Source organism: Rhinolophus hipposideros (assembly GCF_964194185.1).
Source record: "Rhinolophus hipposideros genome assembly, chromosome: 13".
NCBI classification, from domain to species: Eukaryota; Metazoa; Chordata; class Mammalia; order Chiroptera; family Rhinolophidae; genus Rhinolophus; species Rhinolophus hipposideros.
Genome location: NC_138059.1, coordinates 71,743,204 through 71,768,884, shown reverse-complemented (window position 1 = coordinate 71,768,884; position 25,681 = coordinate 71,743,204). Strand labels below are relative to the sequence as shown.

The 25,681-nt window shown below is 38.8% G+C and overlaps 1 protein-coding gene across 2 annotated transcripts; it reads left to right on the top strand.

The window, feature by feature from the left end:
* Window positions 1–243: 243 nt before the first annotated feature.
* SNX16 (sorting nexin 16) lies at window positions 244–25,681 on the top strand. Of its 2 annotated transcripts, XM_081069913.1 has the most exons (8): window positions 244–425; window positions 2,015–2,489; window positions 6,270–6,356; window positions 8,519–8,667; window positions 14,129–14,198; window positions 18,796–18,932; window positions 19,479–19,598; window positions 20,552–25,681. In XM_081069913.1, the coding sequence occupies exons 2-8, from the start codon at window positions 2,115–2,117 to the stop codon at window positions 20,646–20,648; spliced, it is 1,035 nt and encodes a 344-aa protein (XP_080926039.1). In that variant the 5' UTR covers window positions 244–425; window positions 2,015–2,114; the 3' UTR covers window positions 20,649–25,681. The 2 variants fall into 2 exon arrangements, with proteins under 2 accessions (XP_080926039.1, XP_080926040.1); XM_081069914.1 differs by lacking the exon at window positions 6,270–6,356.

Here is a 25,681-nt window from a genome sequence, read left to right as displayed (position 1 = left end):
TTTCTCCTGGGCATTGTCTTCTGCTTTACCTGTCGGGCCAACTAGGCAGCGTAGCCTCCATTGCCCAAAGCGTGACTTATAAAAAAAAAAAAGCTGGAGGGGAGAAAGTAGAAGTCTTACCCCAAAACTAGGTTCAACCAGCTGCCGGAAGGCCCTGGCCCCACTGCGGTCCGCGCCTGCGGGGGCGGGGCCGGGCCGACGTCACTTCCGGGAGCGGCTGGCCCCGCCCCTCGCCCCGCCGCGCGGGGACCCGGGCGCCGCGGCCCAGGCCGAGCCGGGCAGAGGCGGGGAGCAGCCGCCTCGGGGGCGGGGGGTCACGTGAGGCCGCGCGGGGCCGTGGGTGGAGACGGAAAGCGGCGCTGCCGGAGGGTCGGGTTTAACCGTCCCGGGAAGCGCGCCCGATCGGCACTGCGGTGGGGACCGAGGTAGGGACGGGGACCGCGCGGGGACACCTGCGCTCGGAGCCAGGCGGCGGGCGGGCTCCACCGGGGGCACCGCGCCGCACAGCCCGGGCGGGCCGGCCCCGGCCACCTCCGCTCCGCCGCGCCCGCACGGCCGGTGGGCACTCGTGGGGCTCCGGGGCTCCTGGGAGCGGGGTCCCCCACGCGCGGAGCCCGACACCCGTGGCCTGCTGGGCACCGACGGACGCGCCCGGGTCGGGCTGCGCTTCGCGCCCGCCACCCGCTTCTCCCGCCCGCGGGCGGAGGGCTCGGGCTCGGGCCGCCTCACCTGCCGAGGCTTCCCGAGTGGGAGTGACGTGCCGGTCCCCGAGCGTGTCCACGCGGGACCCAGGTGCGCGGGCTCCGAGGGAGCCCACCGTTCCTGAGCGCGGGCAGCGCGCCCTCCTGGCGGTCGGCGGCCGCCCCGGGCCCTGCGGCCGCAGGTCCTCGCGTGGCGGAGCCAGGGCCGTGGCCGGGCCGTGACGAGGCTGGGATTTCAAACTTTCACTCACTCGTTTTCGGGGGAGGCCTTCGGGCGGCACCGAGGAGCCGTGAATCAGCAGCTCCGGTGTCTCGCATCTTGGAGGATGGGGAAGGCTGCCCGGAGTCACAGGCCGAGTTAAACGTCGTCGTGCAGCATCTCCGCAAGTGCGAGCAGCCCCTCCGTCCTTCCAGGCTGGTGTGCGTGTGCCTGCCCCGCGAGACGGCTGTTCTGCGTGGTTTCACCGGGCTGTCGTTGTTAGTTTGTTGAACAACTTAGCCTGAGCCTTTCTTCCTTGGATTGTGATTAAATTCTGAAATAAACTAGTCTTTTGGACAATCGAGGTCATTGAGTATGCGTTACGAAGATTTGTTAAGTACCCCCAGCTGACAGCCTCGCAGAATTAGTGAGTTTCTCTGGAAACGACGAAGAACATTTAAACTTCTAATCATTTAATCTTGCTGGATATAAGTTTAGTGTTCATTGGGTTATGTGTGATTAATTTAATAGGGCCCAAAATTTTTTTTCAATTTTGATCCCGGGTTTAATGAATTGTGACTTTAAGAACAGTTGATATTTACCTTATATGATAGCATCTAAGCTCATGGTTCACTGTTACTACTCTGGATAATTCTTTAGTTTCACTAATTAAATCAAAAGATGTTGTGAATAATTTTCCTCTTCCCTTCCTTCCTTTCCTCCCTGTACTGTATGTAGTACTGTCAGGACCATAAGCAGAAAATAAAGCTTCAGGAAGGTCTTCACCCCTCTTCCTCTTTCCAACTCTTATGTAGATGAAATCAGGTTAAAATGAGCATTACAGAAATCCATTACAAAGAAATAAAGTGGGGGGGGGGCAATGGATAACATATAAGTGTCAAGATAAAGGGTGTGGAGTAGTTCTGCTCTCTTTACCTTGCAAATGGGAGTCCTTAGAGATGATATTTTGCAATTAAGCGAAGAGATTCAGGGTGTTTTTCATTCTAAATAAAATACCAGTGTCACAAAATGAAAAGAGGTGAACATTTTATTTTCTTTTGAATAATGTTCCAGATTAAAGACTAATCTTTCACTATATTCTCCTCATTTTTAGATAGTGAATTCCTGAGAAGACAATAATGGATTGCACATGTGTTATTCTCTAAGTGTTTGGATTCAGCACTGTGCAGCTTTGTTGCAAAGGCCAAAAAAAGATGGCAACTCCTTATGTCCCAGTTCCTATGCCCATAGGGAACTCTGCTTCCAGCTTTCCAACCAACAGAAACCAAAGAAGTTCTTCTTTTGGGAGTGTCTCAACAAGCTCAAACTCTTCCAAAGGCCAGTTGGAAGACTCAAATATGGGTAACTTGAAACAGACCAGTGCACCTGATCAAATGGATAGCACTTCATGTGACTGTAGCAGTCCCGTCGTTAGGACTAAATTTACAGGTACAGATTCTTCCATTGAGTATTCTACTACACCAAGGGAAAGTGAAGAACAAAATCCTGAAGCAGTGAATTTGGAAGATAGACCTTCTACACCTACTATTCTGGGTTATGAGGTGATGGAAGAACGAGCTAAATTTACTGTGAGTATTGACTTCTGCTGTACACCAGGAGAAAGTGAAAGATTGACTTACCTGTGTTAAATTAATTAATGATGGCATGTACTTGTAATTTCTTGAAGACAGAATTCACATGATTTTTACACGTCTAAATTCCGTCATTGTAGCAAACTTTTTGTTTTTCTTAAATGAATTTTCACAAACCAGACACACCTATGAAACTAGCACAAACAACATTACTAGCATACTTCACCTCCCGTGCTCTTCTTCGGTCACACCCACTCTCCTGATAACCTACATTCGTTTTGCCTATTTTCATACTTCATATAAAGGGAATTACAGAGTATGTACTCTGTTGGGAGTGGTCTCTTTTCTTCAGCATTATGTTTACAAGATTCATCCTTGACCTTGCATGTAATTGTAGGTAGCTCATTTTTATTGCTGATAGTATGCCTTTATGTAAATATACTACCATTTATTTATCCATTCTACTGTGGAAGAGCATTTGGATTATTTCCAGTTTGGGGCTCTCACAAATACTACTGTTATGAACCCTTTAGTACTTGTCACTCAGTAAACACATGTATGCATTTCTGTGTGATATCAGCCTGTGAATCATATGCCCAGCTTTAAAAGACACTGACAAACAATGTCAGAGTGGTTGTACTAATTTATACCCCTTTAAGCTGTGTGTGAGAGTTCCGGTTGCTCCACACCTTCCCAACATATGGTACTTTTCCGTCTTTTTCACTTTGGCTATTCTAGTGGATAGAGTGATAGATCGAATTGTGGTTTTAATTTGCATGTCTTAATGACTAATTAAATTGAAGACCTTTTTTTGCCATTTCGATATTCTCTTTTGTGAAGGATCTGTTCAAGACCTTTGTTCATTTTTCTTCAGGGAAGCCTTTTTCAGTTTGATTTGTAGTTTTGTATACATTGGATGTAAGTCTTCTTTCAGAACATATATTATCAGTATCATCTCACTCTCTGGTTTGCCATTTTACTCCCTTAATGATGCATTTGATAAACAAAAGTGCTTAATATAGTCCAACTTACTAACTTTTTATTTGATCAGAACTTTTTAAAATCTGCCTATTCCCACTAAAAACATGTCGTCCTATGTGCTAAAAACAATTGTTGGACCTTTCATTTAGATCTATAAACTGTCTAGAATTAATTTTTGTCCATGGTGTGAGGTAAGGGTCAAGACACATTTTTTCACCGTATGGGATCAAATGATCGGGTTTTTAATTGGAAAGACCTCTCTTTCTCCTCTGCATTTGCACAATTGCCTATGTCATAAATCAGATGACCATAAATGTATGAATCTGTTTCTGTGTCCCATTTTTCCCTCCTTTACCACCAGGTCCACACCATCTTAATTATTCAAGCTTCACGGTAGGCCTTGATTATGTCATGGCCTAAGTACTCTAGCTTTGTTGTTCTTCAGGATGGTCCTGGCTGGTCTTGGTCCTTTGCAATAGGGTTTTATCCAACCTACGGACTAATCTAGGGAGAACTGACATCTTTACAATACTGAGTCTTTGTATGAACCTGGTCCATTTACTTAAGTCTTTTACTTCTTTTAATAGTGTTTTGTAGTTTTCAGGGCAGAGGTCTTACATCTTTTGATTCGATTTATTTCTGGGTGTGGATGTTCTTTGATGTTCTTATCTTTTTCTGTTTGTTCTTTGCGAGTTTATATATATTGGGCTTGTATATTTATGTGTCCAGGGACTTTGCTAAATTTATCAGTTGAAATAGTTTGTTCTTTTTCTTAGGTTCTCTTAAAGTTTTATGTTTACGTCAATATTTCATACTGTAAATTTACAGCAGTATAGAAGGACCTCCAAGAAAAAATATTAGTGAGATAATTTATTAAAAGACCATCTTTAGAGTTACATTATCGTGACTAATGATGTATTGGGAGATTTCCATGAACCTGACGTTTTTTTGAGTGATTTTGGAAATTATAATAAACTAGCGGCTCATTTCCTTACAGTGACCTACCTACAAAGGAATGAGCATTCATCGAGGTGACGTGTGAAAATGCAAGTTCATAGGCAAATTTAAGGCAGTGGTATATAAATATGAAGTCTTTCACAATATTATAGAAGAAGAATTAAGCAACAGATTTGATAATAATCGTATTCATTTATCCACTAATTTAATATTTTCAGTACCTATTAGGTGCCGGGCACCATTACCTTTGTATCTCCTTTGTGACTACCGTGTTTCCCCAAAAATAAGACCTAGCTGGACTAATGTGTCTTTTAGAGCAAACATTAATATAAGACCCAGTATTATATTATATTATATTATATTATATTATATTATATTATATTATATTATATTATATAAAACCTGGTCTTATAGTAAAATAAGACCAGGTCTTATTTTTACTCTAAAAGACGCATTAGAGCCGATTGTCCAGCTAGGTCTTATTTTCAGGGAAACAGGGTATCAGGAATTTCTGGAGACTGAAGGGTATCCAAATAATCTTCTTTGTCACTTTTATATATTACAAAGATAAATTACTTGTGTTTCAGTGTCAACTTCAAAGCTATAGGATTCATCGTTAACTCTTGTTGATTCTCCCCCTTAAAAGCTGAAAGATGTCTGTCAGAAAAATCAAGTGGTAAGGATGGTGTGCGGTACCTAGGTAATGACTTGTCTCTAGAGCATCCAATAGGACCATAACGTGAGCCACAAATGTGAGTCATAGTTGTAATTTGAAATTTCCTAGTAGTCATGTTAAAAAACAATAAAAAGAAACAGATGAAATTATAATTAATAGCATTTTATTTAACATAATATATTTAAAATATGACCATTTCAGCATGACAAGAATAAAACAATCATTTTAATGAAATATTTTTGCATCTTCTTTCATACTAAGTCTTTGAAATCAGTCACAACATACGTCAGCTTGGACTAGTCACAGGGCACGTGTTCAGTCGCCACATGTGGCTGGAGTGCTGCTCTGCAGCTACAACAGAAAGTGACTGCACAGCACACAGCAAGGAAAACAGCTACTCTTTTTAAGGGAGTTTCACTCATTCAACAGATGGTTATTATTCAGTTCTTCATATGTGCCGTGTATTTAGCTTAGCCCAAAAACCTATACCAGAAAGTACCAGATTTTCTCTGAGATTCTGTTATAAATAGTACTTCTCATAATAAATTCTAAAATTGCACTTAAGAAAAGTAGAATCTAGTTTTTTTATTCTATGCATTTTAAAATATTGACTTGCTGCAACCAAGTTTTTCTATTCAATAGCCTAGATGATTGTGTATAATGATAGAAATGTAAGCTTTTATCTAACGTGGGTAATTTTTAGCTTGTATTTTAGCCTTGAAGATTAAAACATCAAATTTATTAGAAAACTTTGCCTTGTAGTTATTGAGTTTAAAAATTAAATTGATTGTGTAGGACAAAAGTGGGTATTTTTCATAGCTTTTTCAAGGGTGATTCTTTTATCAATTTTAAAACATGTTAGCATAAAATATATTTTGGCAGCTGATGAGTTCATTTATTATTAGTGTGCACCATAAAAAGCATTTTGTCTCAAATTTGTCATAATCTTGTGTCTTAAGAAAGAAATCTTACTTTTGGTGCCTGCATTGATGATTTGCACATTTGATGGTCTAGATGATTTCTGGTATTTTTTACATAATAATTGTTATGCTCTAGATTATCAACGAAACATTTTTAAAATATTTGACTTGAATTTTTAAATATATTTGCATATATATTTTTTTTCTTTTAACCCTCTTTCTGCCCCCCCACTCTCAACATAGGTTTATAAAATACTAGTAAAGAAAACCCCTGAAGAAAGCTGGGTAGTTTTCAGAAGATACACTGACTTTTCTAGGCTTAATAATAAAGTAAGTACTTTAATAAATCTACAACTGACTTTTCAATTTTGAATTATTATCTGTTCCTGACAGTTCTGCCATGATACTTGTGTTTTTTCTTCCTTGTTAATTATTGGAGTGAAGTTGTTGCTACTGCCTAAGAAAATTCACTTTTATTTCACTTTACTAACCTGAAGTCCCATCTCTCCATATAACTGTCTTATTTTGGAAACAAAAAATTATTTGAAGTATCAAAACGTGAAACCCTTAAAATTATTAATGCAAATACGATTAAAACTCAGCGGTGTATTATCTAGTGATTTGGGTGGGCTCAGCTGGGTTGGCTGCTTAGGATCAAACACTGTCAAATGAAGACTTTGCGTAGACTGCGCTTATCTGAGGACTCTGGGCAGGAATCAGCTTTCCGGCTCCTTCGGGCTGATGGCACAGTTCACTAGCCTGTGGTTGTAAGGCTGAGTTCCCTGTGACCTTGCTGGTTGTCAGCCAGAGGCCCTTCCCAGTGCGGAGACACCCCTCTCCGATCTTTCATATCTTCTAAAGTTCCTGGGGTGATTCCAATGTGCAGTCAAGGTTTAGAATCACTGGTCTAGTAAGAGGGTCCAAAGTTAAAATAAGCACTGTTACACATCCACTAGAATGGCTAACATTAAAAAGATGGACAATGCCAAGTGTTGACAAGGCTATTTAGCAACTGTAACTTCTGTGTATACATACACAGCTAGGAGAAATCGAGCAATAAAACAAGGTGTAAAAAGCGTAGCTAAATTTATTTACATTGTGATGCACGTCATTTAAAAATGAATTAATGGTTTGAAAACCTGTGGCAAATTGTCTTTTCTAAAGATGTCCATGGCAATATTTTCAGTCCCCTGTGCTCTTCTAAAATTGACCATCAAGAGGTAGAATCGATTTTCCCTCCCCCTTTAACTTGGGTGAGCTTGTGGCAGTCAATAAAGGACAAAGGAAAAGCTGCTTCCTGACTGGGCTCGGTCATACAAAGTACACAGCTTCATCCTGACTCTCCGGACATGCTCGCCTTTGAAGCCCGTGCCCTGTGCTGTGAGCACGTCCACGGCACTCCATGCTAGGCTTGTGGCTGAGACCCCAGCTGAGGTCTCCGACAACAACCAGCACCGTCATCCACTGTATGTATGAGGATGCCCGAGTGAACTTCCGACGATTCCAGCTCCCCCCTCAGGTCTTCCAGCTGAGGTCCCAACTCCCTGCGGAGCAGGATAAGCCATCCTCATCTCACGGTGCCTTGTGTGAATTTCTAGCCCACAGAGTCCATTGCCCAGTAAATGGGTTTTTTGTACCACTGAACTTTGCGGTAACTTGTTACACACTTCAGCCACTTGAACAGAATGCATAAAGGGAAATCTGACCCAGCTTGGCAGATTGGAAAAGCCTTCCCTAAGAAAGTAAAATTGAAGCCAAACATGCAAAATGGATCATAAACCAAAATGTAAAAGCCAAAACTGTAAACGTCCAGGAAAAAAACATAAAAGAGTATCTTTGCAAGCCTGGCGTGAGCAAAGATTTCTTAGATAGGATCTAAAAAAGCAGAACCCATAAAAGACAAAAATGGATGAAGTAGATAACATTAAAATTTGAAACATATGCTCTGTTAATACTGTTAAAATGAAAAGTCAGGCCACAGTCTGGGAGAAAATATGTGTCATACATATGTCTGACAAAGGACTTATATCCAGAATATATAAAGAATTCTTGCAATTTAATAATAAAAAAACAACCTGATTATTTTTTAAAGTGGAGGGATCAAAAGATTTGAATAGATAATTCACCAAAGAAGATAGGCTGACCCAAATAAGCACATGAGAAGATAATATCATGTGTCAGTGGAGAAATGCAATTTAAAGCCACGATGAAACACTACTACACACCCACTAGAATGGCTAACATTAAAAAGACGGACAGTGCCAAGTGTTGACAAGGCTATGGAGCAACTGAAACTCCTATGTATGCACAGCTGGGAGAAATCGAGAAGTAAGACAATCACGGCATAAAAAGTTTAGCTAAATTTACTTCTTTTATTTTAAGTTTATGTCTTGAATCAGAAGCTTATTTCTTGAATAATTTCAGTCGGATAGATTTTGTTGAATTGGTATAATTGAGTTGAACATTACATATTCTTTTTTCTTCTTTTTCAGTTAAGAGAGATGTTTCCAGGCTTTCGATTAGCACTTCCACCAAAACGCTGGTTTAAAGATAATTACAATGCTGACTTTTTAGAAGATAGACAATTAGGATTACAAGCATTTCTTCAAAATTTAGTAGCTCACAAGGACATTGCTCACTGGTATGTAATGAATTAAGAGGTTATAAATATATTTCAACAACTCGTTTAAACCAAAGAATAAATCTAGGACCATAGTTATTCAAGGTGAACAAAAACAGGATGGGAATATAATTACTTGTCCTCTCTAACAAAGCACAGCATGGAATTTTCTTGCTTTTTTTCAGTAAGCACTTTATTTGGCGTTTGGTTTGCATTAACATTTTTTGAAAAGTCAGCAAAGTTAAAAATTCAATGTATCATACTCAAACCACCCAAATCACTGTAAGCTTGATTTTAGTATTTAAAATTGTAGCAGTCATTTAAACAAAGTAGCCCTTGTATTAGATTTTTGGGTAATACGATATTGTATAATTTTGAGAGTAATATTCTTTATAGTTTTTTCAAAGTAATGCAAGAATATGAAAATTGTGAAGTTGGGTTAATTTATGTAGAGGGAACATATACCTCCTTTATCTAGAGGGTAAAAGGAGAGAAGAGATCTCAATAAATTTGTTGCTTCTGAATGTATTAGATTGGTGCAAAGGTAATTGCAGCTTTTGCAATTATTTTTAACCTGTTAAACCGTAATTAATTTTGCACCAACCTAATATTTACAGGAAATTTGCTTATTAATACCAACTGGGTATCTAATTTTAGAATTTACATTATCAGATACATTAGAACTATTTTGAAAAAGTAGAAAGCAAGGCAGCAGGAACATATTGTACAGGTACCTATGTCTCTAACTGTCTTTAGCAGCTTTTTTCACATGAGGATGGAAACCACCCTGTCTCAGTTTTTCTACCCGTTCTGTCATCTGTGTTATGTGTACCGCACATACTGTGCACGGACATCTCACTGCTTATGTGTGCTCCCCAAGCCTGATGGCACCAGGGACCTCTGCTCACCGCCCTCATTCCCCCGGTGTGAGGAACTGCAGACCCGCCAGACCCATTCTCTCAAACCCACTTTCATCCCTGCTGTTGCCTCTTTGACAGCTCCTTGGAATCTCTCCAGTGCCCTCAAACCTGAAACAGACCTGAAAGCTTGCTCTCTAGACTCTCGCTCCCCTCCCCCCCCAGTATTCAGCAATAGCATCTGCCCAGCACCTGAGAGTCGTCCTTGATGCCCCCTTCCCACCCTTATCCCTCCCTTTGCGGTTTAAATTCCACTCCCATCTGTCCACTTCTCTCCAGTCCTGCCGCCCCTGCCCTAGTATAAGCCGTTACCTCTCACCTAACCCCTACAGAGCTTTCCTGGTGGGCGCTGGTCCCTCTGCTCTGACTGCTGAGCCCCGCTGGCTCCTAGGTGACCTTTCGTGATGCAGCTCAGGGCACTGGGTCCGCCTGCTGCCCGTCTTGTGCCTTCATGTTCTGGTTTTCCTCCCAGCCCCATTCTCTGTGCATCGACTGCATTGGTCTCTCACTCTCCCAGGGTCCCCTTTGTCCTTTGTCCCTTAGGTCCTTTGTGCCTGCAGATGCGCTGCTCCTGGAAGAGCAGTGTCTCCCCCCACTACCCCACCCAGCCCTGGCCCAGGCAGCTCCTCCATTCTGTCAGATTTCAAACACACCTTTGCTTCCCTGGGTGACTGTTTTTCCTGACCACCTGCAGGTACTTGTGCCAACGCCAGCGTCGTGGCTCTGTTCCCTCTTGCTAGAGGAGGCACAGATGTCGCTAAGCTGGATTTGACATAAAACATTGGTTTTTGAAGTACTGCTCTGGATCAGAAGGAATAAAACTGAACATAGCGACACAGATGGGCTAAAAGTAACTAGGTGAGAAATAAGGTCTAAACCAAGCATAAAGTTTCAGAGAAAGAGCACATTTAGCTATTAAATGACTGATCTTTTAAAAATAATTGTGAAATGTAAGCATACCTCTAAAAGAAAAGCAGTAGGTAGAGGGTGAAGATTCTGGGGATGAAGTAGTTTTGTAACAAGTTTGAAAATACAGTAAAACTTTTAAAGAAAATATTTTGAAGAGAATGGAAGGAAGTGTTTAAGTTATAGGGCAGATTTACTCTGATAATAAAAACAGTGCTAAAGGATACCATATGCCAGGTATGGTTTATCTTCAGTCAAACCCGATCCTAATCTTATGAGTTTCCCCAAACACACTAAACTGGTATTCTAGATGATACGTAAAGGGAATAAAAGGATGTAGAGCTTTTCCTTACCTTTAATTCCAGATTGTTGGATGTTCTCCTAGTCAGATACTTTTCTCTCCTATCCTGATGTTTTTCTTGCCTTCGTTATCATGGTCAAATGGAAGCAAAGTATTAAAGACTGAATGCAGAAGAGAACTGAACGGGCTATACTGAGCCTATCAATGAACAATTGAAAAAAAGAGTAAGACTTCTGAAAAAAAAAGACTTCCATTTAATCCATAGACCATTTAATAATAATGTAGACTCTTTGGAATTTATATTTGATTTGAATTCAGTTGATGCATTTATAAATCACACATTGATAATATATAGGAAATCACTGAGCCAAAACCATGGCACACATAGGCAGTCACATAGTTATCAAATCTAAAGTTCTCTAGTCGGTGATTCTCAAGCAGGGATAAGGGCTCCCTTTTTTTGGAGGAAGAAAAGTATCAGAATCTCTGAGAAGGAAATTGTTTTCTCAAACACTGCTGTCCCAGAGATTCTTGTGTTTCCCACTCGTGGGATGGAAATAGAGCTTGAGAGTATTGACTGCCTTCCTCTTTCAACTCAGTCCTGTTGAAACAGAAATAAAGTGAACCACTGAAAAAATGTTTTGTAAATCAAAGTTGTAAAGCCAGTTTTAAATTGCATTCTTACCCTACAGATTAAAGAAAGAAGGGCCTCAACTATATTGACAAAAACTGTATTGAAAAAAAACCTCTGAACTATATTGAAAAAAACTTAGGGAATCCATCGGATTTCCTTTGAATAGAACTCTAGTGAGCCATAGATCTTAAGGATTTTTAGGGAAGGAGAATGAAATAGAAAATCCACTCAAAAAAGATCCCTAGCTGGATATGTTTCAACATCACTGTTGATCTTGGGCTAACTTTCTGCTGTAAACCAAAGGTATAAAAAGTGACACATAAATTCCCTCACTCACTCTCTCTTTCCCAGCAGCAGCATTCCACTAGAGTAATTTGTGAACATAAAGATGTTACTAAAGAATGAGGGGATCTGGGTATATACCTATAAGAAAATAATGTCTCCCGTTGGGTTGTCGGACATAAAGTCCTAAAAAATACCCTTCCCTATGCTTCTTAGGAGTTTCCTTTTCTGCCTGAAGAGCCATTATCTCAGGCTTTCATCCAAACTTTTAACTTCTCAATCTTAAGACTAACTTATTTCCTGTGAGTCATTTTTGCCAAATAGTTGGTTCTCCGATACAAATAATGAGTGGTTGGAAAGTATATCTAAGTGAAAAGAATGTGTGGTGTTCCTGTACTTCTCGTGTTATTAGACCAGCTGCAGTATTCTGGAGACTGATTCAAGACAGAAACACACAGGTGAATGTGGTCAGAGAGAAGTGGCCGCTATAGGGAGAGAATCCAAATGAACCAAAATATAAGAGAATCGAAAGGTAGAAAAAGGCACATAATTGCACCCAGAAGAGATTTAAGAGCTAGCTCTGCCACTTCCACTGTGTCACCTTGGGCCACTTATCTTACCTCTCTCAGCTTTGGTATCATTTGTGAAATGGTGAAATAATGCCTATCCTCACCTTACATGATTGTGGTGAAAATTAAAATAGCACGTGTGAAAGTCCTGGGTACTTTGAAAACGTTAGAAATGGTACCCATGTGAGGTGGTGGGTGTGTTAATTCGCTTGATGGTAGTTTATGTTTCACAGTGTACGCTTGCATCAAATCGAATTGTACATTTTAAGCGTACACAATTTTTAATTGTCCATTATACCCCAATAAAGCTGGGGGGAAATGTGGGCCCCATGAATGCAGAGACCATGTAGGATTTGACATGAAAAGAAAAAGAAGGAAAGAAAATGTTGATGTGTTAGTATATTGCGTCTTGGAGGCATAAGGTTAGAGAAAATACAACATTCCTGACATAAATTTAGGATTATCATGTGAAAGAGCACTTTGATTTACCCAGAATAATCCCAGAAAGCAGAACAAAGACTCATCAACAAAAGCTGCAGGGAGAAAAGTCCCAGCTGAGTGAAGGAAATAACTTCCTGATTTTCAGTTGCTCAAACATAGGATGGTTTATTGTAAGAGGTGGAATATCCCCTGGTTTGGAGATGGTTAGGTATTCTGTTGGCTGCACATGCAAAAGGAATCAAAGCATACCTGCTGTGGGTGGTTCCCTGACCACCTTTCAGACCCTTCCGTCTCTATTACTCCATGATTATGAATACTCGAGTTTGGGGTTTCCATCAATGTATCCCTTATTACCTATATTGTCAAGATTATATAGTCCAGAAATTTGCTCCTCTTTGGGGTCTTCTGGATTTCTTTCTTAACACCGCTTCTCTTTATTAATTCATATTGTTTTTCTTTCGGAAAGATTTCACTGAAAATCCCATTTTGCTCTTCATGGCCATCCCTTGTCATCGTCAGCTTATCTGGCCCATTCTGAACCTCAAACCCCATCTCCTTTGCAGCATGGCTCGACATGTCCTTTCTGTGGTGCATTAAGAAATCATATTTCTGTTTTTTTACACCTAAAAAAATTTAAGTCTCCATGTGCATGTTAACATGGAGTTGTCTCTCTGTATTTAGAGAATGGAGTATTTTTGTAACGAGGAAGGTCAGTTTTCTACATTCTTAACCTATTTCTGATCATTGCAACATATAAGCATAACAATACCATGTTGTTTCATTATTTTGAAATTAACAATAATTCAGAAATGGGATACTCCGAATGTTTTCGCCCGAACTCTCTAGAGAAAATACTTAAGAAACATGAATGCAAGAAAAATCTTTAACTGGTTTCTGAGTAAATACTCTTCAGTGACTTTAGATGCACCTCCTAAAAAAGAAATAAGTATAAGTTAGAAATGGTATTTCTTCGTAACAAAATAACGTCTTTTTTAGGCTATTTCAAACGAATATATAAAAAAGAAATAAGTATAAGTTAGAAATGGTATTTCTTCGTAACAAAATAACGTCTTTTTTAGGCTATTTCAAACGAATGTTTCTTTGAAAGTGATCAAATATCTATTCACCATATAGGTCTGTACCATTATCCTGAATTACGTTTTATGTCCTGTGCTTTTTATTTAACATGAATTCACCATCTCTGTTTCTGTTCATAAGATCTTAGAAAATAGTTTAAAATCTTTTTATCTTCTATACATTCTATGTTTATATTTGGTTACTTGTATAAAGCCACATAAACCAACTTGTTTATTTTGGTATATCAGCAACCAACTTGCTTAAAACACTGTGTAGTTTCAAAGTAACTTTTGCTTTTTGCTAACTTTTGTAAGCTTATTTGTACACTAGCTAATTTTTTTTTTCCTTTGCAAAGCCTGGCAGTGAGAGAATTTCTTTGTCTGGACGACCCACCAGGTCCATTTGATAGCCTAGAAGAAAGCAGGGTGAGTGCTGTATTGTATATCACATGAAAAGAGGAACAAATAATTCAGTACAATAACTTCATTGTTCCTTGAATGGAATAGCAAACAGCAAAATATTATCGTGTCAGACCATTGCAAGTTTTGCACAGAAAGCTTTTAATATTTGAGTCAAAAGTTTCTTTCAATGAAATAAAGGAACCTAGTTCAGTGAAAAAATAAAAATTCATACATTCCATATAGTCAGTGAACATCCAGCATTAAATCCTGAATTTTGTTCTCTTTATTTTTACTGTTTACAAAAAGAGAGAGAGAGAGAGTTATTTGGAAATTTATTTTACTACATTTAAAAGTACTATTTGTATGTTGCGTTTTCTTCCACCTAAGAATCAAAGTCAAGAACCTACAATTAAAATCAAATTTAAAACTTAACTTTCAGAGGTAGAAGTTATTATCTTGCTACCAATTCAGCTCAAGCTTGATGCTACTCAAATTACAGTAATTGACGTGTTAAAGTGGCCTATTTCTTGAAGCAATTGGCTAGATTCACAAAACAGATTTGGTAATAATAGATTAGCTAGGATTTTTTTGTAAGTTTTTTCCCCAAATGCTTAATGGTGTTTAAATGGAACAGATTTAATTGGTAGGTTTGTAATGTTTTCAATTAAACTGAGTCGCTTCTTTGTATTAGAGTGAATGCCATAGCTTTTTAAAAACAGTTTTATTGATATAAAATTTTCATCTATAAAATTTGCTGTTTGCTGTTCCATTGTAAATGTACAATTTAATAATTTTTAGTAAATGTGCCACCATCCCCATAACCCAGTTTTAGAAATTCCCATCACCTCAAAAAGAAATTCCTGCAAGCCATTTTGCAGTCATTCTACACTCCCAGCCCCAGACAACTACTGGCCTGTTTTCAGGCTCTACAAATTTGCCTTTTCTGAATTTTCATATGAACGGAATCATACAGTTTATATACATGTATCTGTGTGTCTATAAAATCAGTATTCAATCAGTATACAGTATGTGTAACATATACAGACTTTGCATATATGAAAATCGCAATCTTTGCACGTAGTTTCTTTCACTGAGCATCATGTTTCTGAGGGTCACCCATTTCACAGCTCTGTCCATCGTCTGTACTTCTTATTGCTGAACGGTTTCCATTGTGTGTGTCTGCCACACTTTGTGTGCGCACTCCCTGGTTCAGAGACATTCACGTTGTTCCGGTTTTGTGCTCTTAGAAATAACTCTGTGATGAGCAATCTTGTAGAAGGCTTTGTGTGGACATACATTTTCATCTCTTGGGTTGATCCCCAGGAGTGGAATGTTTGGTTCTATGGCAAATTATCTTTAACTTTTTTAAGGAACTCACAGATATTTTCTAACATGGCTATACCATTTTACATTCCTGCCAATAGTGTATGAAAGTTCCAATTTCTTCCCTGTCCTCACAAACATTTTTTTCTTCCTTTTTTTCTAGGCTTTAAAAATTAGGGAGATTGTACATTTAAAATTTACCTCCCAGCTCCTCTTCAAAGATTGGTAGAGCTGGCATCCCTGAGTGTCCCTTCCCCGAGAGTGTCCCTTGCCCGAGGCTGCAGTTGGCTCAAGATGAGCTCAGTCTGCCCTTTTCAACAGCAAGCGCTCTCCAATCCCCACCCCTCCCTATCGGCCTATGCTTGGCCTACACCAGTTATGTGCAGCGAGGAGTGGAAGTGATGAAGGCTGCCGCGTGAGGAGTGAGGGTGGGTCGTGCTATGGGTGCCCGACAGCAGCAACCACAGCACTGATGCCGTAATGTCAATGTCACACCTACTGTCTGTCTTTGGGATGACAGCGGCTTGCGTGGCTGTGCACTGGTAATATCTCATTATAGTTTTAACTGGCATTTCCCTAGTGGGTGTTTTGTGTTGACCACTTTTTCATGGGCGTTTTAGCCATTCGTTTTCTTTGGTGAATTGTCCACTTAAGCATTTTGCCCATTTTTGCTGTTCATCTTACTGACTTGTAAGAGTTCTTTATTTTTGATATGTGATTCATAAATATTTTCTCCCAGTATATGTGTGCCTTTTCATCTTAGTGGTCTTTTGAAGTGCTAATGTTTTTAATTTTAATGAAGTTCATTTTATCACTTTTTTATGGCTTTTGCTTCTGGGTTGTATCAAAAGACCTCTTTGCCTATTGCAAGGTCACAAAGGTTTTCACCTACATGCTTTGCTACAAGTCTGATAGTTTTAGCTCCTACATTCAGGTCTGTGATCCATCCCGAGCTAATTTTTGTTGTGAGGTAAAACTCTTAAGTTCCTATAGATATCTAATTGTGTCAGTACCCTTTATTGAATTTTGTTGCTCCTTTATCAAAAAAGTCAAATGAACATAAAAGGAAAGGTATGTTTCTGGATTTTTTCTTCCATTTTTCTTCCATTGACCTCGTTCCCTATCCTATGTCAATACCCACAGTGCTGGTTACTACAGCTCTCTCGTGTTTAAGTGATGTGTCTTTCCCATCCTTTGCTTTCAGTCTGTTTGTGTCTTTCAGTTTCAGCTCTGTCTCTGTACACAGCATAGAGTTGGGTCTCGCTCTGTATTGTCTGAGATAGCTGCCCTGTACAGCTGCCATTTTGCAATGTGTTTTCTACCAGTCACATCTGTTTTGGTCTTCTTCCTTCTTAATTGCTGTCATGTAAAATAAATATTTTTAGTATGCCATTTTGATTATTCTGTAGAAATTTTTACTTAGTTCTACTTTTTTAGTGGTTGCTCTCGGTATTAAACTGTATATTATTAATACAGTCTACTTCAAATAATACTTAATTCCAGTGAATTATATATTGGGCTTCAATATTATCTCCTTTTCCTCTTCCCTCCTTTGTGTTCTTATTGATACATATTTTACATCCATATATTTTGTAAACATAACAACAAAATATAGTAACTGTTTCCGTATACAATCTTTTGTCTTTCAAAGAACTTAGGAGAAGAAATGAGAAGAACATTTTATACATTCTTTTATATTTATCCATATAATGACTATTTCCAGCCCTCTCTTATTCCTTCCTTCGGATTGGAATTATTGTCTGGTATCACATCCTTTCTTGTAAGGCAGGTCTGCTGGCAACAAATTCTCAGTCTTTGTTTTTCTGAGAACATTCATCTGTGAAGCACAGTTTTGTTGACAGATTTTTTCTTTGAGCATTTTGTGTCATTCCACTCTCTTCTGGACTCCATTGTTTCTGATGAAAGTCGCATTTGGTTATAGTGTTGTTCCGATGTACGTGATGAGTCATTTCGCCCTTGCTACTTTCAAGATTGCTGTTTTCTTTGACTTTCAGCAGTTTAATTATGATATATTGAGGTATAGATCTCTTTGTATTTATCATAATTTGGCTCATTGAACTTCTTGGATTTGGCACATTAATGCTCTATGTCAGACCTGGGAAGTTGTTGGCCATTATTTATTCAAGTAACTTTTTGGTCTTTTTTTCTCACTCTTCTCTTTCTGGGGTTCCCATACCTGTATGTTTGTACACTTTATATTGCACTACGTGTCTCTAAAGGTGCTTTTTATTTTTCTTCAATCATTTTTCTCTCTTCTTCAGATTGAACATTTTTGGTGTTCTTCTGTCTTCAAGCTCACTGATTCATTTTTCTGTCACCTCAAGTCTGCTGTTGAGCCCCCCTTGTTAATTTTTCATTTAAATTATTGTACTTTATAAAGCCTGAATTTCTATTTTTTTGTTTTTGTTTTTGTTTTGATTTTTTGTTATTCTGTTTCTTTATTGAGATTTTCTATTTGTTGAGTCTATACTGTGTTAATTACTATGGCTTTATAATCTTTGTCTCTGGCAGGGGAAGGGTTTCCTTCCTTGTTCTTCAAACTGGATATTTGCTCTTCCACAGGAATTTTAGAATGAGCTTGTGAGTTTTATGAAAAATTGTATTGGAATTTTGTTTGGAATTATAATACATCTATTGATTAATTTTGAGTGGCACTGTCTTTCCAGTATTGAATCTTCTTATCAATAGATCTTTGCTTACTTAGGTCTATTTTTAAAGTCCTTCAATACAGGTTTAAATTTTCTTCCTTAAACTTCTAAGGAAAGCAGTAGGATCTATCTGTGTGTTTTTACATCATAATTGGTATTTTATTATATTCTAACTTATTACTGTTGTATTACTTATTTTTCTATATTTATTTTACATGTTACATCCTACATGAAATCTCATTAATTTGTAGATGCTTTTGGATTTACTATTTCTAGTTACTATTATTGAGCCAATTCAAATGGAATCAGTAGCCGTGGTTTTTTTAACAAGTATAATCATTTAGGACTGGGCACAAATAGACTAAGCAGAACAGCAATAAAGCTGGTTGTTAGTCATTTTTTTTCCATTCTCACTTCAGACACACTGGTGGTGGGTGGAGATTTGGAGAGCCAAGGTATCAGGGACCTACAAAGGCGGAGAATGAACTGTTTGGGTTGCAGCCATATTGTCTTGATTATCCCTGTTCCCTGAGTCTTCAGTAATGCTCTTGAGAAAGACATTGTTATTAATTCCTGCATGTGTAATTAAATTTATTCTCTTTCCACACGTGGCTTTGTTTGTTCTTAAGGCATTCTGTGAGACTTTAGAAGAGACAAACTACCGTTTTCAGAAAGAATTACTTGAAAAACAAAAAGAGGTGGAGTCACTGAAGAAGCTGCTCAGTGAGAAGCAACTTCACATAGACACGCTGGAGAGCAGGATCAGGTGTGTGTGGCACTTGCTTTTTTAGGCTAATTCAGCTCTTAATACTCTGGGCTAAATGCCCTGTGTATTTTAATATGATTTAGGAACTTTCTAATTCTAAAAGTCAGACTGTCGGTGCACTTCCTTATAGATTGAGAAAATTGTCTTTTGATTATTTATTTAGGAGACTGAGCATTTGAAGGATAGGAAACACGGGGAAAATAAGCCTCTAGCTGTTCAACAAGATAAACATTATTCCTTTTAACCTATCTAAATGGTATCTATGTTTCTAGGCATTTATGCCAAATTGTCACATATGAAAGTTCTAGTTTGACTTCTCATCAGCATATACTGAATTAATGCTAAAATCATTTTAAATTAATCCTAAGTGCTAATGTTTCTGTGGACTCCCAGAGTCACAATTTATCAGCCATATGACTGACTGCGTTAAGATGTAATAGCGGAAGCCCACTGAGGTTACATGTAGGCACAGTAATCAATATATACACATATTAGTCAAGAAGATGTTTAACAAGAAAATAACTCGTTGCTGGGATTCACTTTTAGAGCACTGTGTTTAGAACCTGAGGAATCACTGCACTTGTCAGGGACACAAGATGAACACATCCTAAAGGTGGAGTCCTCTGCACTTGGACTTGACCAGGAAGTCTTGGATGAAGAATATAGGTATGTAACGTTTAGTTTATTACAACCTGTTCATCTGAATAATTGGAGGAAAATTGTTATACTGTGTTTCCCCGAAAATAACACCTAGCCAGACAATCAGCTCTAATGCATCTTTTGGAGCAAAAATTAATGTAAGACCAGTCTTATGTTACTATAATATAAGACCAGGTCTAATATAATATAATACCCGGTCTTATTTTACTATACGACCCAGTCTCATATAATATAATAAGACTGGATCTTATATTAATTTTTGCTCCAAAAGACATCAGACTGATTGTCCAGCTAGGTCTTATTTTCGGGGAAACAGGGTAATATTCTATAGAGTATTTTTATGAACTCATTTTTTATTTTATCATGAATCTGCTGTATCATATTCTAGGCTGTCTATCCTGAAAACGAATCTCTGGCATCCAGGCTGTACGTTTTCTTATTCCTTATTTTGAAACTATGTCTGAATTAAGTGGGCTGTGACTCAGTTAATTGATTTTGTAAATCTTGACAAATTACTTTGATCTCCCACAGTGTCGCTTTTTCCATTCAAAATGTGGGATACTATAATAGCAACCACCCTGCCTACAAATAGGAATGACGAAAAATGGCATTTTTGAAAGCACGTAGAATTTTTTATTGCATATAAATCCAAGTTTTAATTATTAATACTTCAGTGGTAATAGTTAAGCTATAATTATGAGAACAAATTTTATGCTGGTAAAGGTAATTACCAACTAGATTTTTGTTGATAAATGGTAGTTGGGAGAGCTGAAAGAGTTACAAACATATCTCCAAAAGTGCCATCTGGCATGACAAGTTAAAAATACTCAATTTCTAAGTGAATATTTAAATAGTTTTCCCATTACGTATTTAGCTATTCTTTACATGAGGTAAAAGGTTTTTTACAGGTGATAGCACTCATCCGTTCTTGACATTGACATGTTTCTCTTCTTTTGCAGAGCTCCTAACAAGTCATGTTTCAGTTTTGGTGAACCTGAAAATTCGGTAGCAGAGATAGAAGTAGCAGAAGTGGCGTACAGAGCTGACGAAGACTAATGCATCGTAAGCAGTTCCCTCCATTTCTATGTTTGAGCTCATTTAGAGTGCAAATATTTAAAAAGAAAAAAAAAACACCGAAGCATTTACAGAAAACAGCAAGAATGCACATGTATAAAGTTTACATAAAGAAAAGTTTTTTTAAGTTATTGGAATAGAAAATATATTCACTGCTGCTTTAAATTGTCTTTTATTCAAGCTTTGTATTTACTACTGTGCATAAATTATTTTGGTGTTTTGCCAATATACTGCTCCAAACTAATGTGTGTTTAAAGTACCAGTTATATTAGTCAAGTGGAAATTAATTGCATGTTACTATCTGGCTGATATGTACTTCTTCGTATCTCTTGACATGATATATTTTTAGTAATGGTTTGAATCAATGGTAAAGATGAATTGAGTTTTAAATATTAACATGTCTACCATCTCTAAATAAAAATTGCTTATTTGGAATGTTCCAGCTATTTGAAAGAAGAAAACTTTCCAGTACCAAAGGAAAACGATTTGAAAGAACTGTAATAACATAGCTCAACGATAAAATAGCCTTGATTTTAAATGCGAATTCATTAATATCAAAATACTATAAATGTCCCAGTTTATTTTCATTTGTTTTCCACATAATCTTCATCTTAAATTTCTACCTATAGAATCAGTGAGTTTGCCTCTTTCAGAATGCTACCTCTTTTTCCTAATCAAGGCATACTCTTTTGAAAATAGATTATAGATTCTAAGCAAATAGGGAGTTATACAAAAAAATAAATATAAGAAGCCATATATACTGCAAAGTTCCTAACTATGTTGACTCCTGGCATTGCGTTTTTATGTCTGTATATGTAAATATGTTACTATACTGTATTCTGGCTGATTTTCTTTTTAATATATTTAGCCAAGTGATGCACTTTATGGTAATTAAACTTTTTTGTGCCAAGTTTAATTGGTGAATTTCTTCAATAAGTAGAGTTGGGGAAAAGAATTGAGTAATGCCCTCACTATTTCACTTTTTACGAAAGTCTCCTGGGGTCTGTGAGTCAGCTTTATGTAGAAGGGTTTCCTTCAGCATTGTGCAGAGTTGTCGAAAGTGCCTTGTTTCATTTTTATAGTAGGAAGTTTTGCATATTGCTGTTAATAAACATTGTAATCATGTTAGCATTTTGTTATCACAGTTGGTATATTGAACTCTGTGTACTTTCCAAAAACTGAGGGAACCTTGCTGGGGAAATAGAATAACGAGTATGTCAGTATCTTGATAAACATATTAAGAAGTGGTTATTTAAATTTCTGCTGATATAGATGAACAGATCCAGTGCTTATTGTTAACCTGTGACCTAAAAGGGAGACTGCTTTTTACCAAAGTACCAGAAATTTTAACAATCTTCATCAAAATGCACAAGCATGCTCTTAGAATATTTGACACAGAGTGTATTAGAAATGTGTTCACTCTGCTGGGAAACAGAAAGAATATAACAAACTGCTGTTTATTTCAAAATATTATTCTAGGCTTTACAAAGGTTTGAAAAGGACAATCATTTAAATTAATATCATTTTTAGTGGAGTGAAACGAGAGAATCTGTGCTAAATTCCAGGTATTACAGTGCTACGTGTCTGTTTTAAAGTGAACCATTCACTTTCAAAATCTGCCCTTTCAAAAGATTGTGTTTAAAGTTTTGGAAGGGTGAAAAAAACTCTTGTAAATTAGGCAAACCACTATTATTTATATTAGAATTTACTTTTTTACTTTTATAATGCATTTTATTCCCAGTATTGTATTCATGTAATAAATTATTTTTTCAGTACAACAGTCGCTGTGTTGTTCCGATGTTGAATACCGTTTTCCCCCTCCAGTTTCTACGTTCTCCCTGTCCCTTACGGTTGTTGTAAATGTAGTTACAGCAGTTATAACCGCTGCATTTCACAGATGTGGAATGAGTTGTTACGTTTGCACTTTATATTACTGATCATTCTAAGTCTTTGGCAATAGGTGCAATGCACTTCGTATGTAACCAATATTAATAAAAAAAAAACGAACATAACTAAAACAGGAAACTCTTTTGTGGGTAATCTTTTAACCTTTTAAAAATGAAGTTTATGTGTGGGTAGTCCAGCCATAAAACTTAGCCTTTTAAAATGTATTTTATGTGTTTACTATACTGACATTAGCCATTTAAAGCACACTTAGTTAGGAAACTGTGTTCCCGAGATAAACATCTACGCAGTGCTTCAGCCATCCGATAGTCCAAGGGAACAGTGGCCGTAGGTCTAAGGATAATTTGTCTGGTTTTGAAATGGATTTTGTAATTTATAGGGACAGACGAGTTTTGGGATTATGTTACCAATACAAGTTTGTATTCCCAATTAGGAAATAGAAGAATCTAAACTTTATCCTCTGGGAGGTTTTCAAAGAGCTACACATTCGATCCACATTCTGACTCTTCCTAGAATTACCTTTCCTGCATCGCACTTTCCTTCTATGCTCTTGGCTTCGATTAGCCAAAACAGTCACCAACACTTGTAGTTTCAATACATGTGCCCCTAAGCCCGGTGGCCACTACATCACACGGCGTATGTACCCTTTCTGAGGACTTACGGAAGAAAATTCTCTTAGGTCTCCGTTCCGGAAAAACCTGTGCTTTTCCTAAACCGTTATTGATTTTTTTTTTTTTTTAAATCTTAAAGACTCTGTTACTATCTTTCTCTTTGTTTTGTTTTGGGGCAATTCTAAGCCAAATTGTGGTTGACCTGTATAGCTTACTATATGGAACCTTATGAGTCAACTGTTTTGTGTAGTAAACATGACTTCATTTTTCTATCTTATTTTCTCTTGCGTCCAATTTTCTTCCCTATTTACATTCTTGTATTAGCTCAAGTTCCAGATTTGAGTATTCTCAACTACATGAGGTGGGAACCTGTCATAGCCTGTGCCAGCACTGCAGCGTAAGTGCCAGTGATTACCAGAGCTGACTTAGTCTTCCCTTGAAAAGGTGTCTTTACCATCAGTGCCTGTGGAATGAAAACGTAGACATGCTAGCTTGTGGAGAGCTGTGGGTAGGCCCTTGGCTGGAGCACGGTACTAATAAACTGAGATTCTTATTCTTCACCATAGCCTCAAATTCGAGCAGACCCTGCTTGCCACTTTCCGTGTATCATTGACAGAAAGGTAGAGCGGTGTCATGATCTCCACCCAAAACGAACCACAATAAAAAACAATCCAGCCAATGTCTACTCAGTAGATGAAAGGTAGTGTTTTGTTATACTAGATACAGATGAGAATAGGGATGGCCTTGAAGTACCCTCAGGTAACGTTTGCAACCTAGCTAATTGCAATCAGAGGAAGCGGTGTGAGTGAGATGGTGTAAAGCCCAGTTTGGGGTGACTAAGCCCATAACTGGGGGACCCTCTAGAGTTAGCTCATTCACCAGTCCAGCCTCCCAGTTCCCTGCACAGCCAACCTCATTCACTGAGTAACCCAACAGATATTTTGCAACCCTCTTCTTTGCCCCCTAACATAGGAATTGGATAAACTAAATACGGTCGACGCTTGAACAACGTGGGGATTAGGGGCGCTGACCCCCACTCCGTGGAAAAGCCAATTACAACTTTGACTCTACCGCAGCCCTTTGCATCAGCAGATTCACACAACGGATTATCAAAAGCATTTTCACATTCCCAACCGCAGATTTACAACCTTCAGATGTAAAATACCGTTTTCCATCAGTGGTTGGTTGAATCTGCTCATGGGAAACCCAGGATAGGAAGAGCCCACTACTGATAACAGCCCGGCTATGTGTGGATCCTCGCAGTTCAAACCCGCGTTGTTCAAGGGGCGACTGTGTTTGTTTCCTCTACTCCTTGCAGCTAGCCTAGAAGCTTCTGGGAACCAACTGTTTAGACACCCTGCCGTGCCACCTCCCCTCTTGTTTGATCTCTAGTGACGTCCAGCGGGTACTGTGAAAGCCATGTGGCAAACGTGAGATGTGATGAATGGGACAGAATCACGGAGATCCAGCCTCTTGTTAAACCTTATACGTTGTAGTTTTTTATTCGTCGTACCAAGATGAAAATTCTCTTAAATTTGGGTAGTAGATTGCAAGCTTAAGGAGGTAAGGGCTGGCGAGGAAAGACTTTGGGGAAAAAAGGCTTTTCTTCCTGGGATGATAGTGTATATTTTGTGAGCAAAGAAAAGAATGTAAGGGAGAAAATTGTTTTCTTTGAAAGCTAAAGGGGACAGAAGCGTCTGTTAGGCCTAGCAGAGGCCGCTTACTTCTGAGGCCCCTTTTGGCAAACCAAAGAGAAAACAAATACTCTATTCTACGTATGTGTATTAGTCTTCTCTGGCTGTTACAACAAAATACCACAGACCGAGGCTTAAACAGCAAACGTTCATTTTCTGGAGGCTGGAGGTCCAAGATCCAGGGGCCCCTGCCCCAGGGTTGGTGTCTGGGGAGGGCTTTCCCTTTGGGTGCAGACGGCCACTTTCTAGCTGTGTGCTCACGTGACCTTTCCTGTGTATGCGCGGAGAACAAGTTCATAGGGACCCCCGTTCTCTAGGATGAGGGCCCCACCCTGGCGACATCACTTCTCTTAAGTACTCCCTTGGGGGCCCCATTTTCAAAGACCGCCAGATATGTTTCCAAGTCCACTGGAAGTTGCATGAATTTTGAGGGAGCACAAGCGCTCAGTCTAACTCTGGGATGGATGGAACATCATTAAATGTTTGCAAAGATAGTTCTAGGTTGGAAAGATTCAAGTGGGTGGCCTAGTCTTTCATGTGTTCATTCAACAAACACTGAGCCTCTTCTGTGTGTCGTCCTGGTTACAAAAGTTGCTGACAAGCTCACGATCCCTTCAAGGCAGAGTGACGAGGGTTTTCCGCAGGCTGGTGTACACGGCAGCATGATGGTTAACATGACAGAGGTGTTCGTGGTGAATTAGGAACACGAGAGGGCCAGTAGTGAGGGCCAGCTTGGCAAGAGGCGGAAAGCTAGTGCGTTGGGCCAGTCAGCAATGGCTTGTGGGAGGGACATGTATCACTGCCC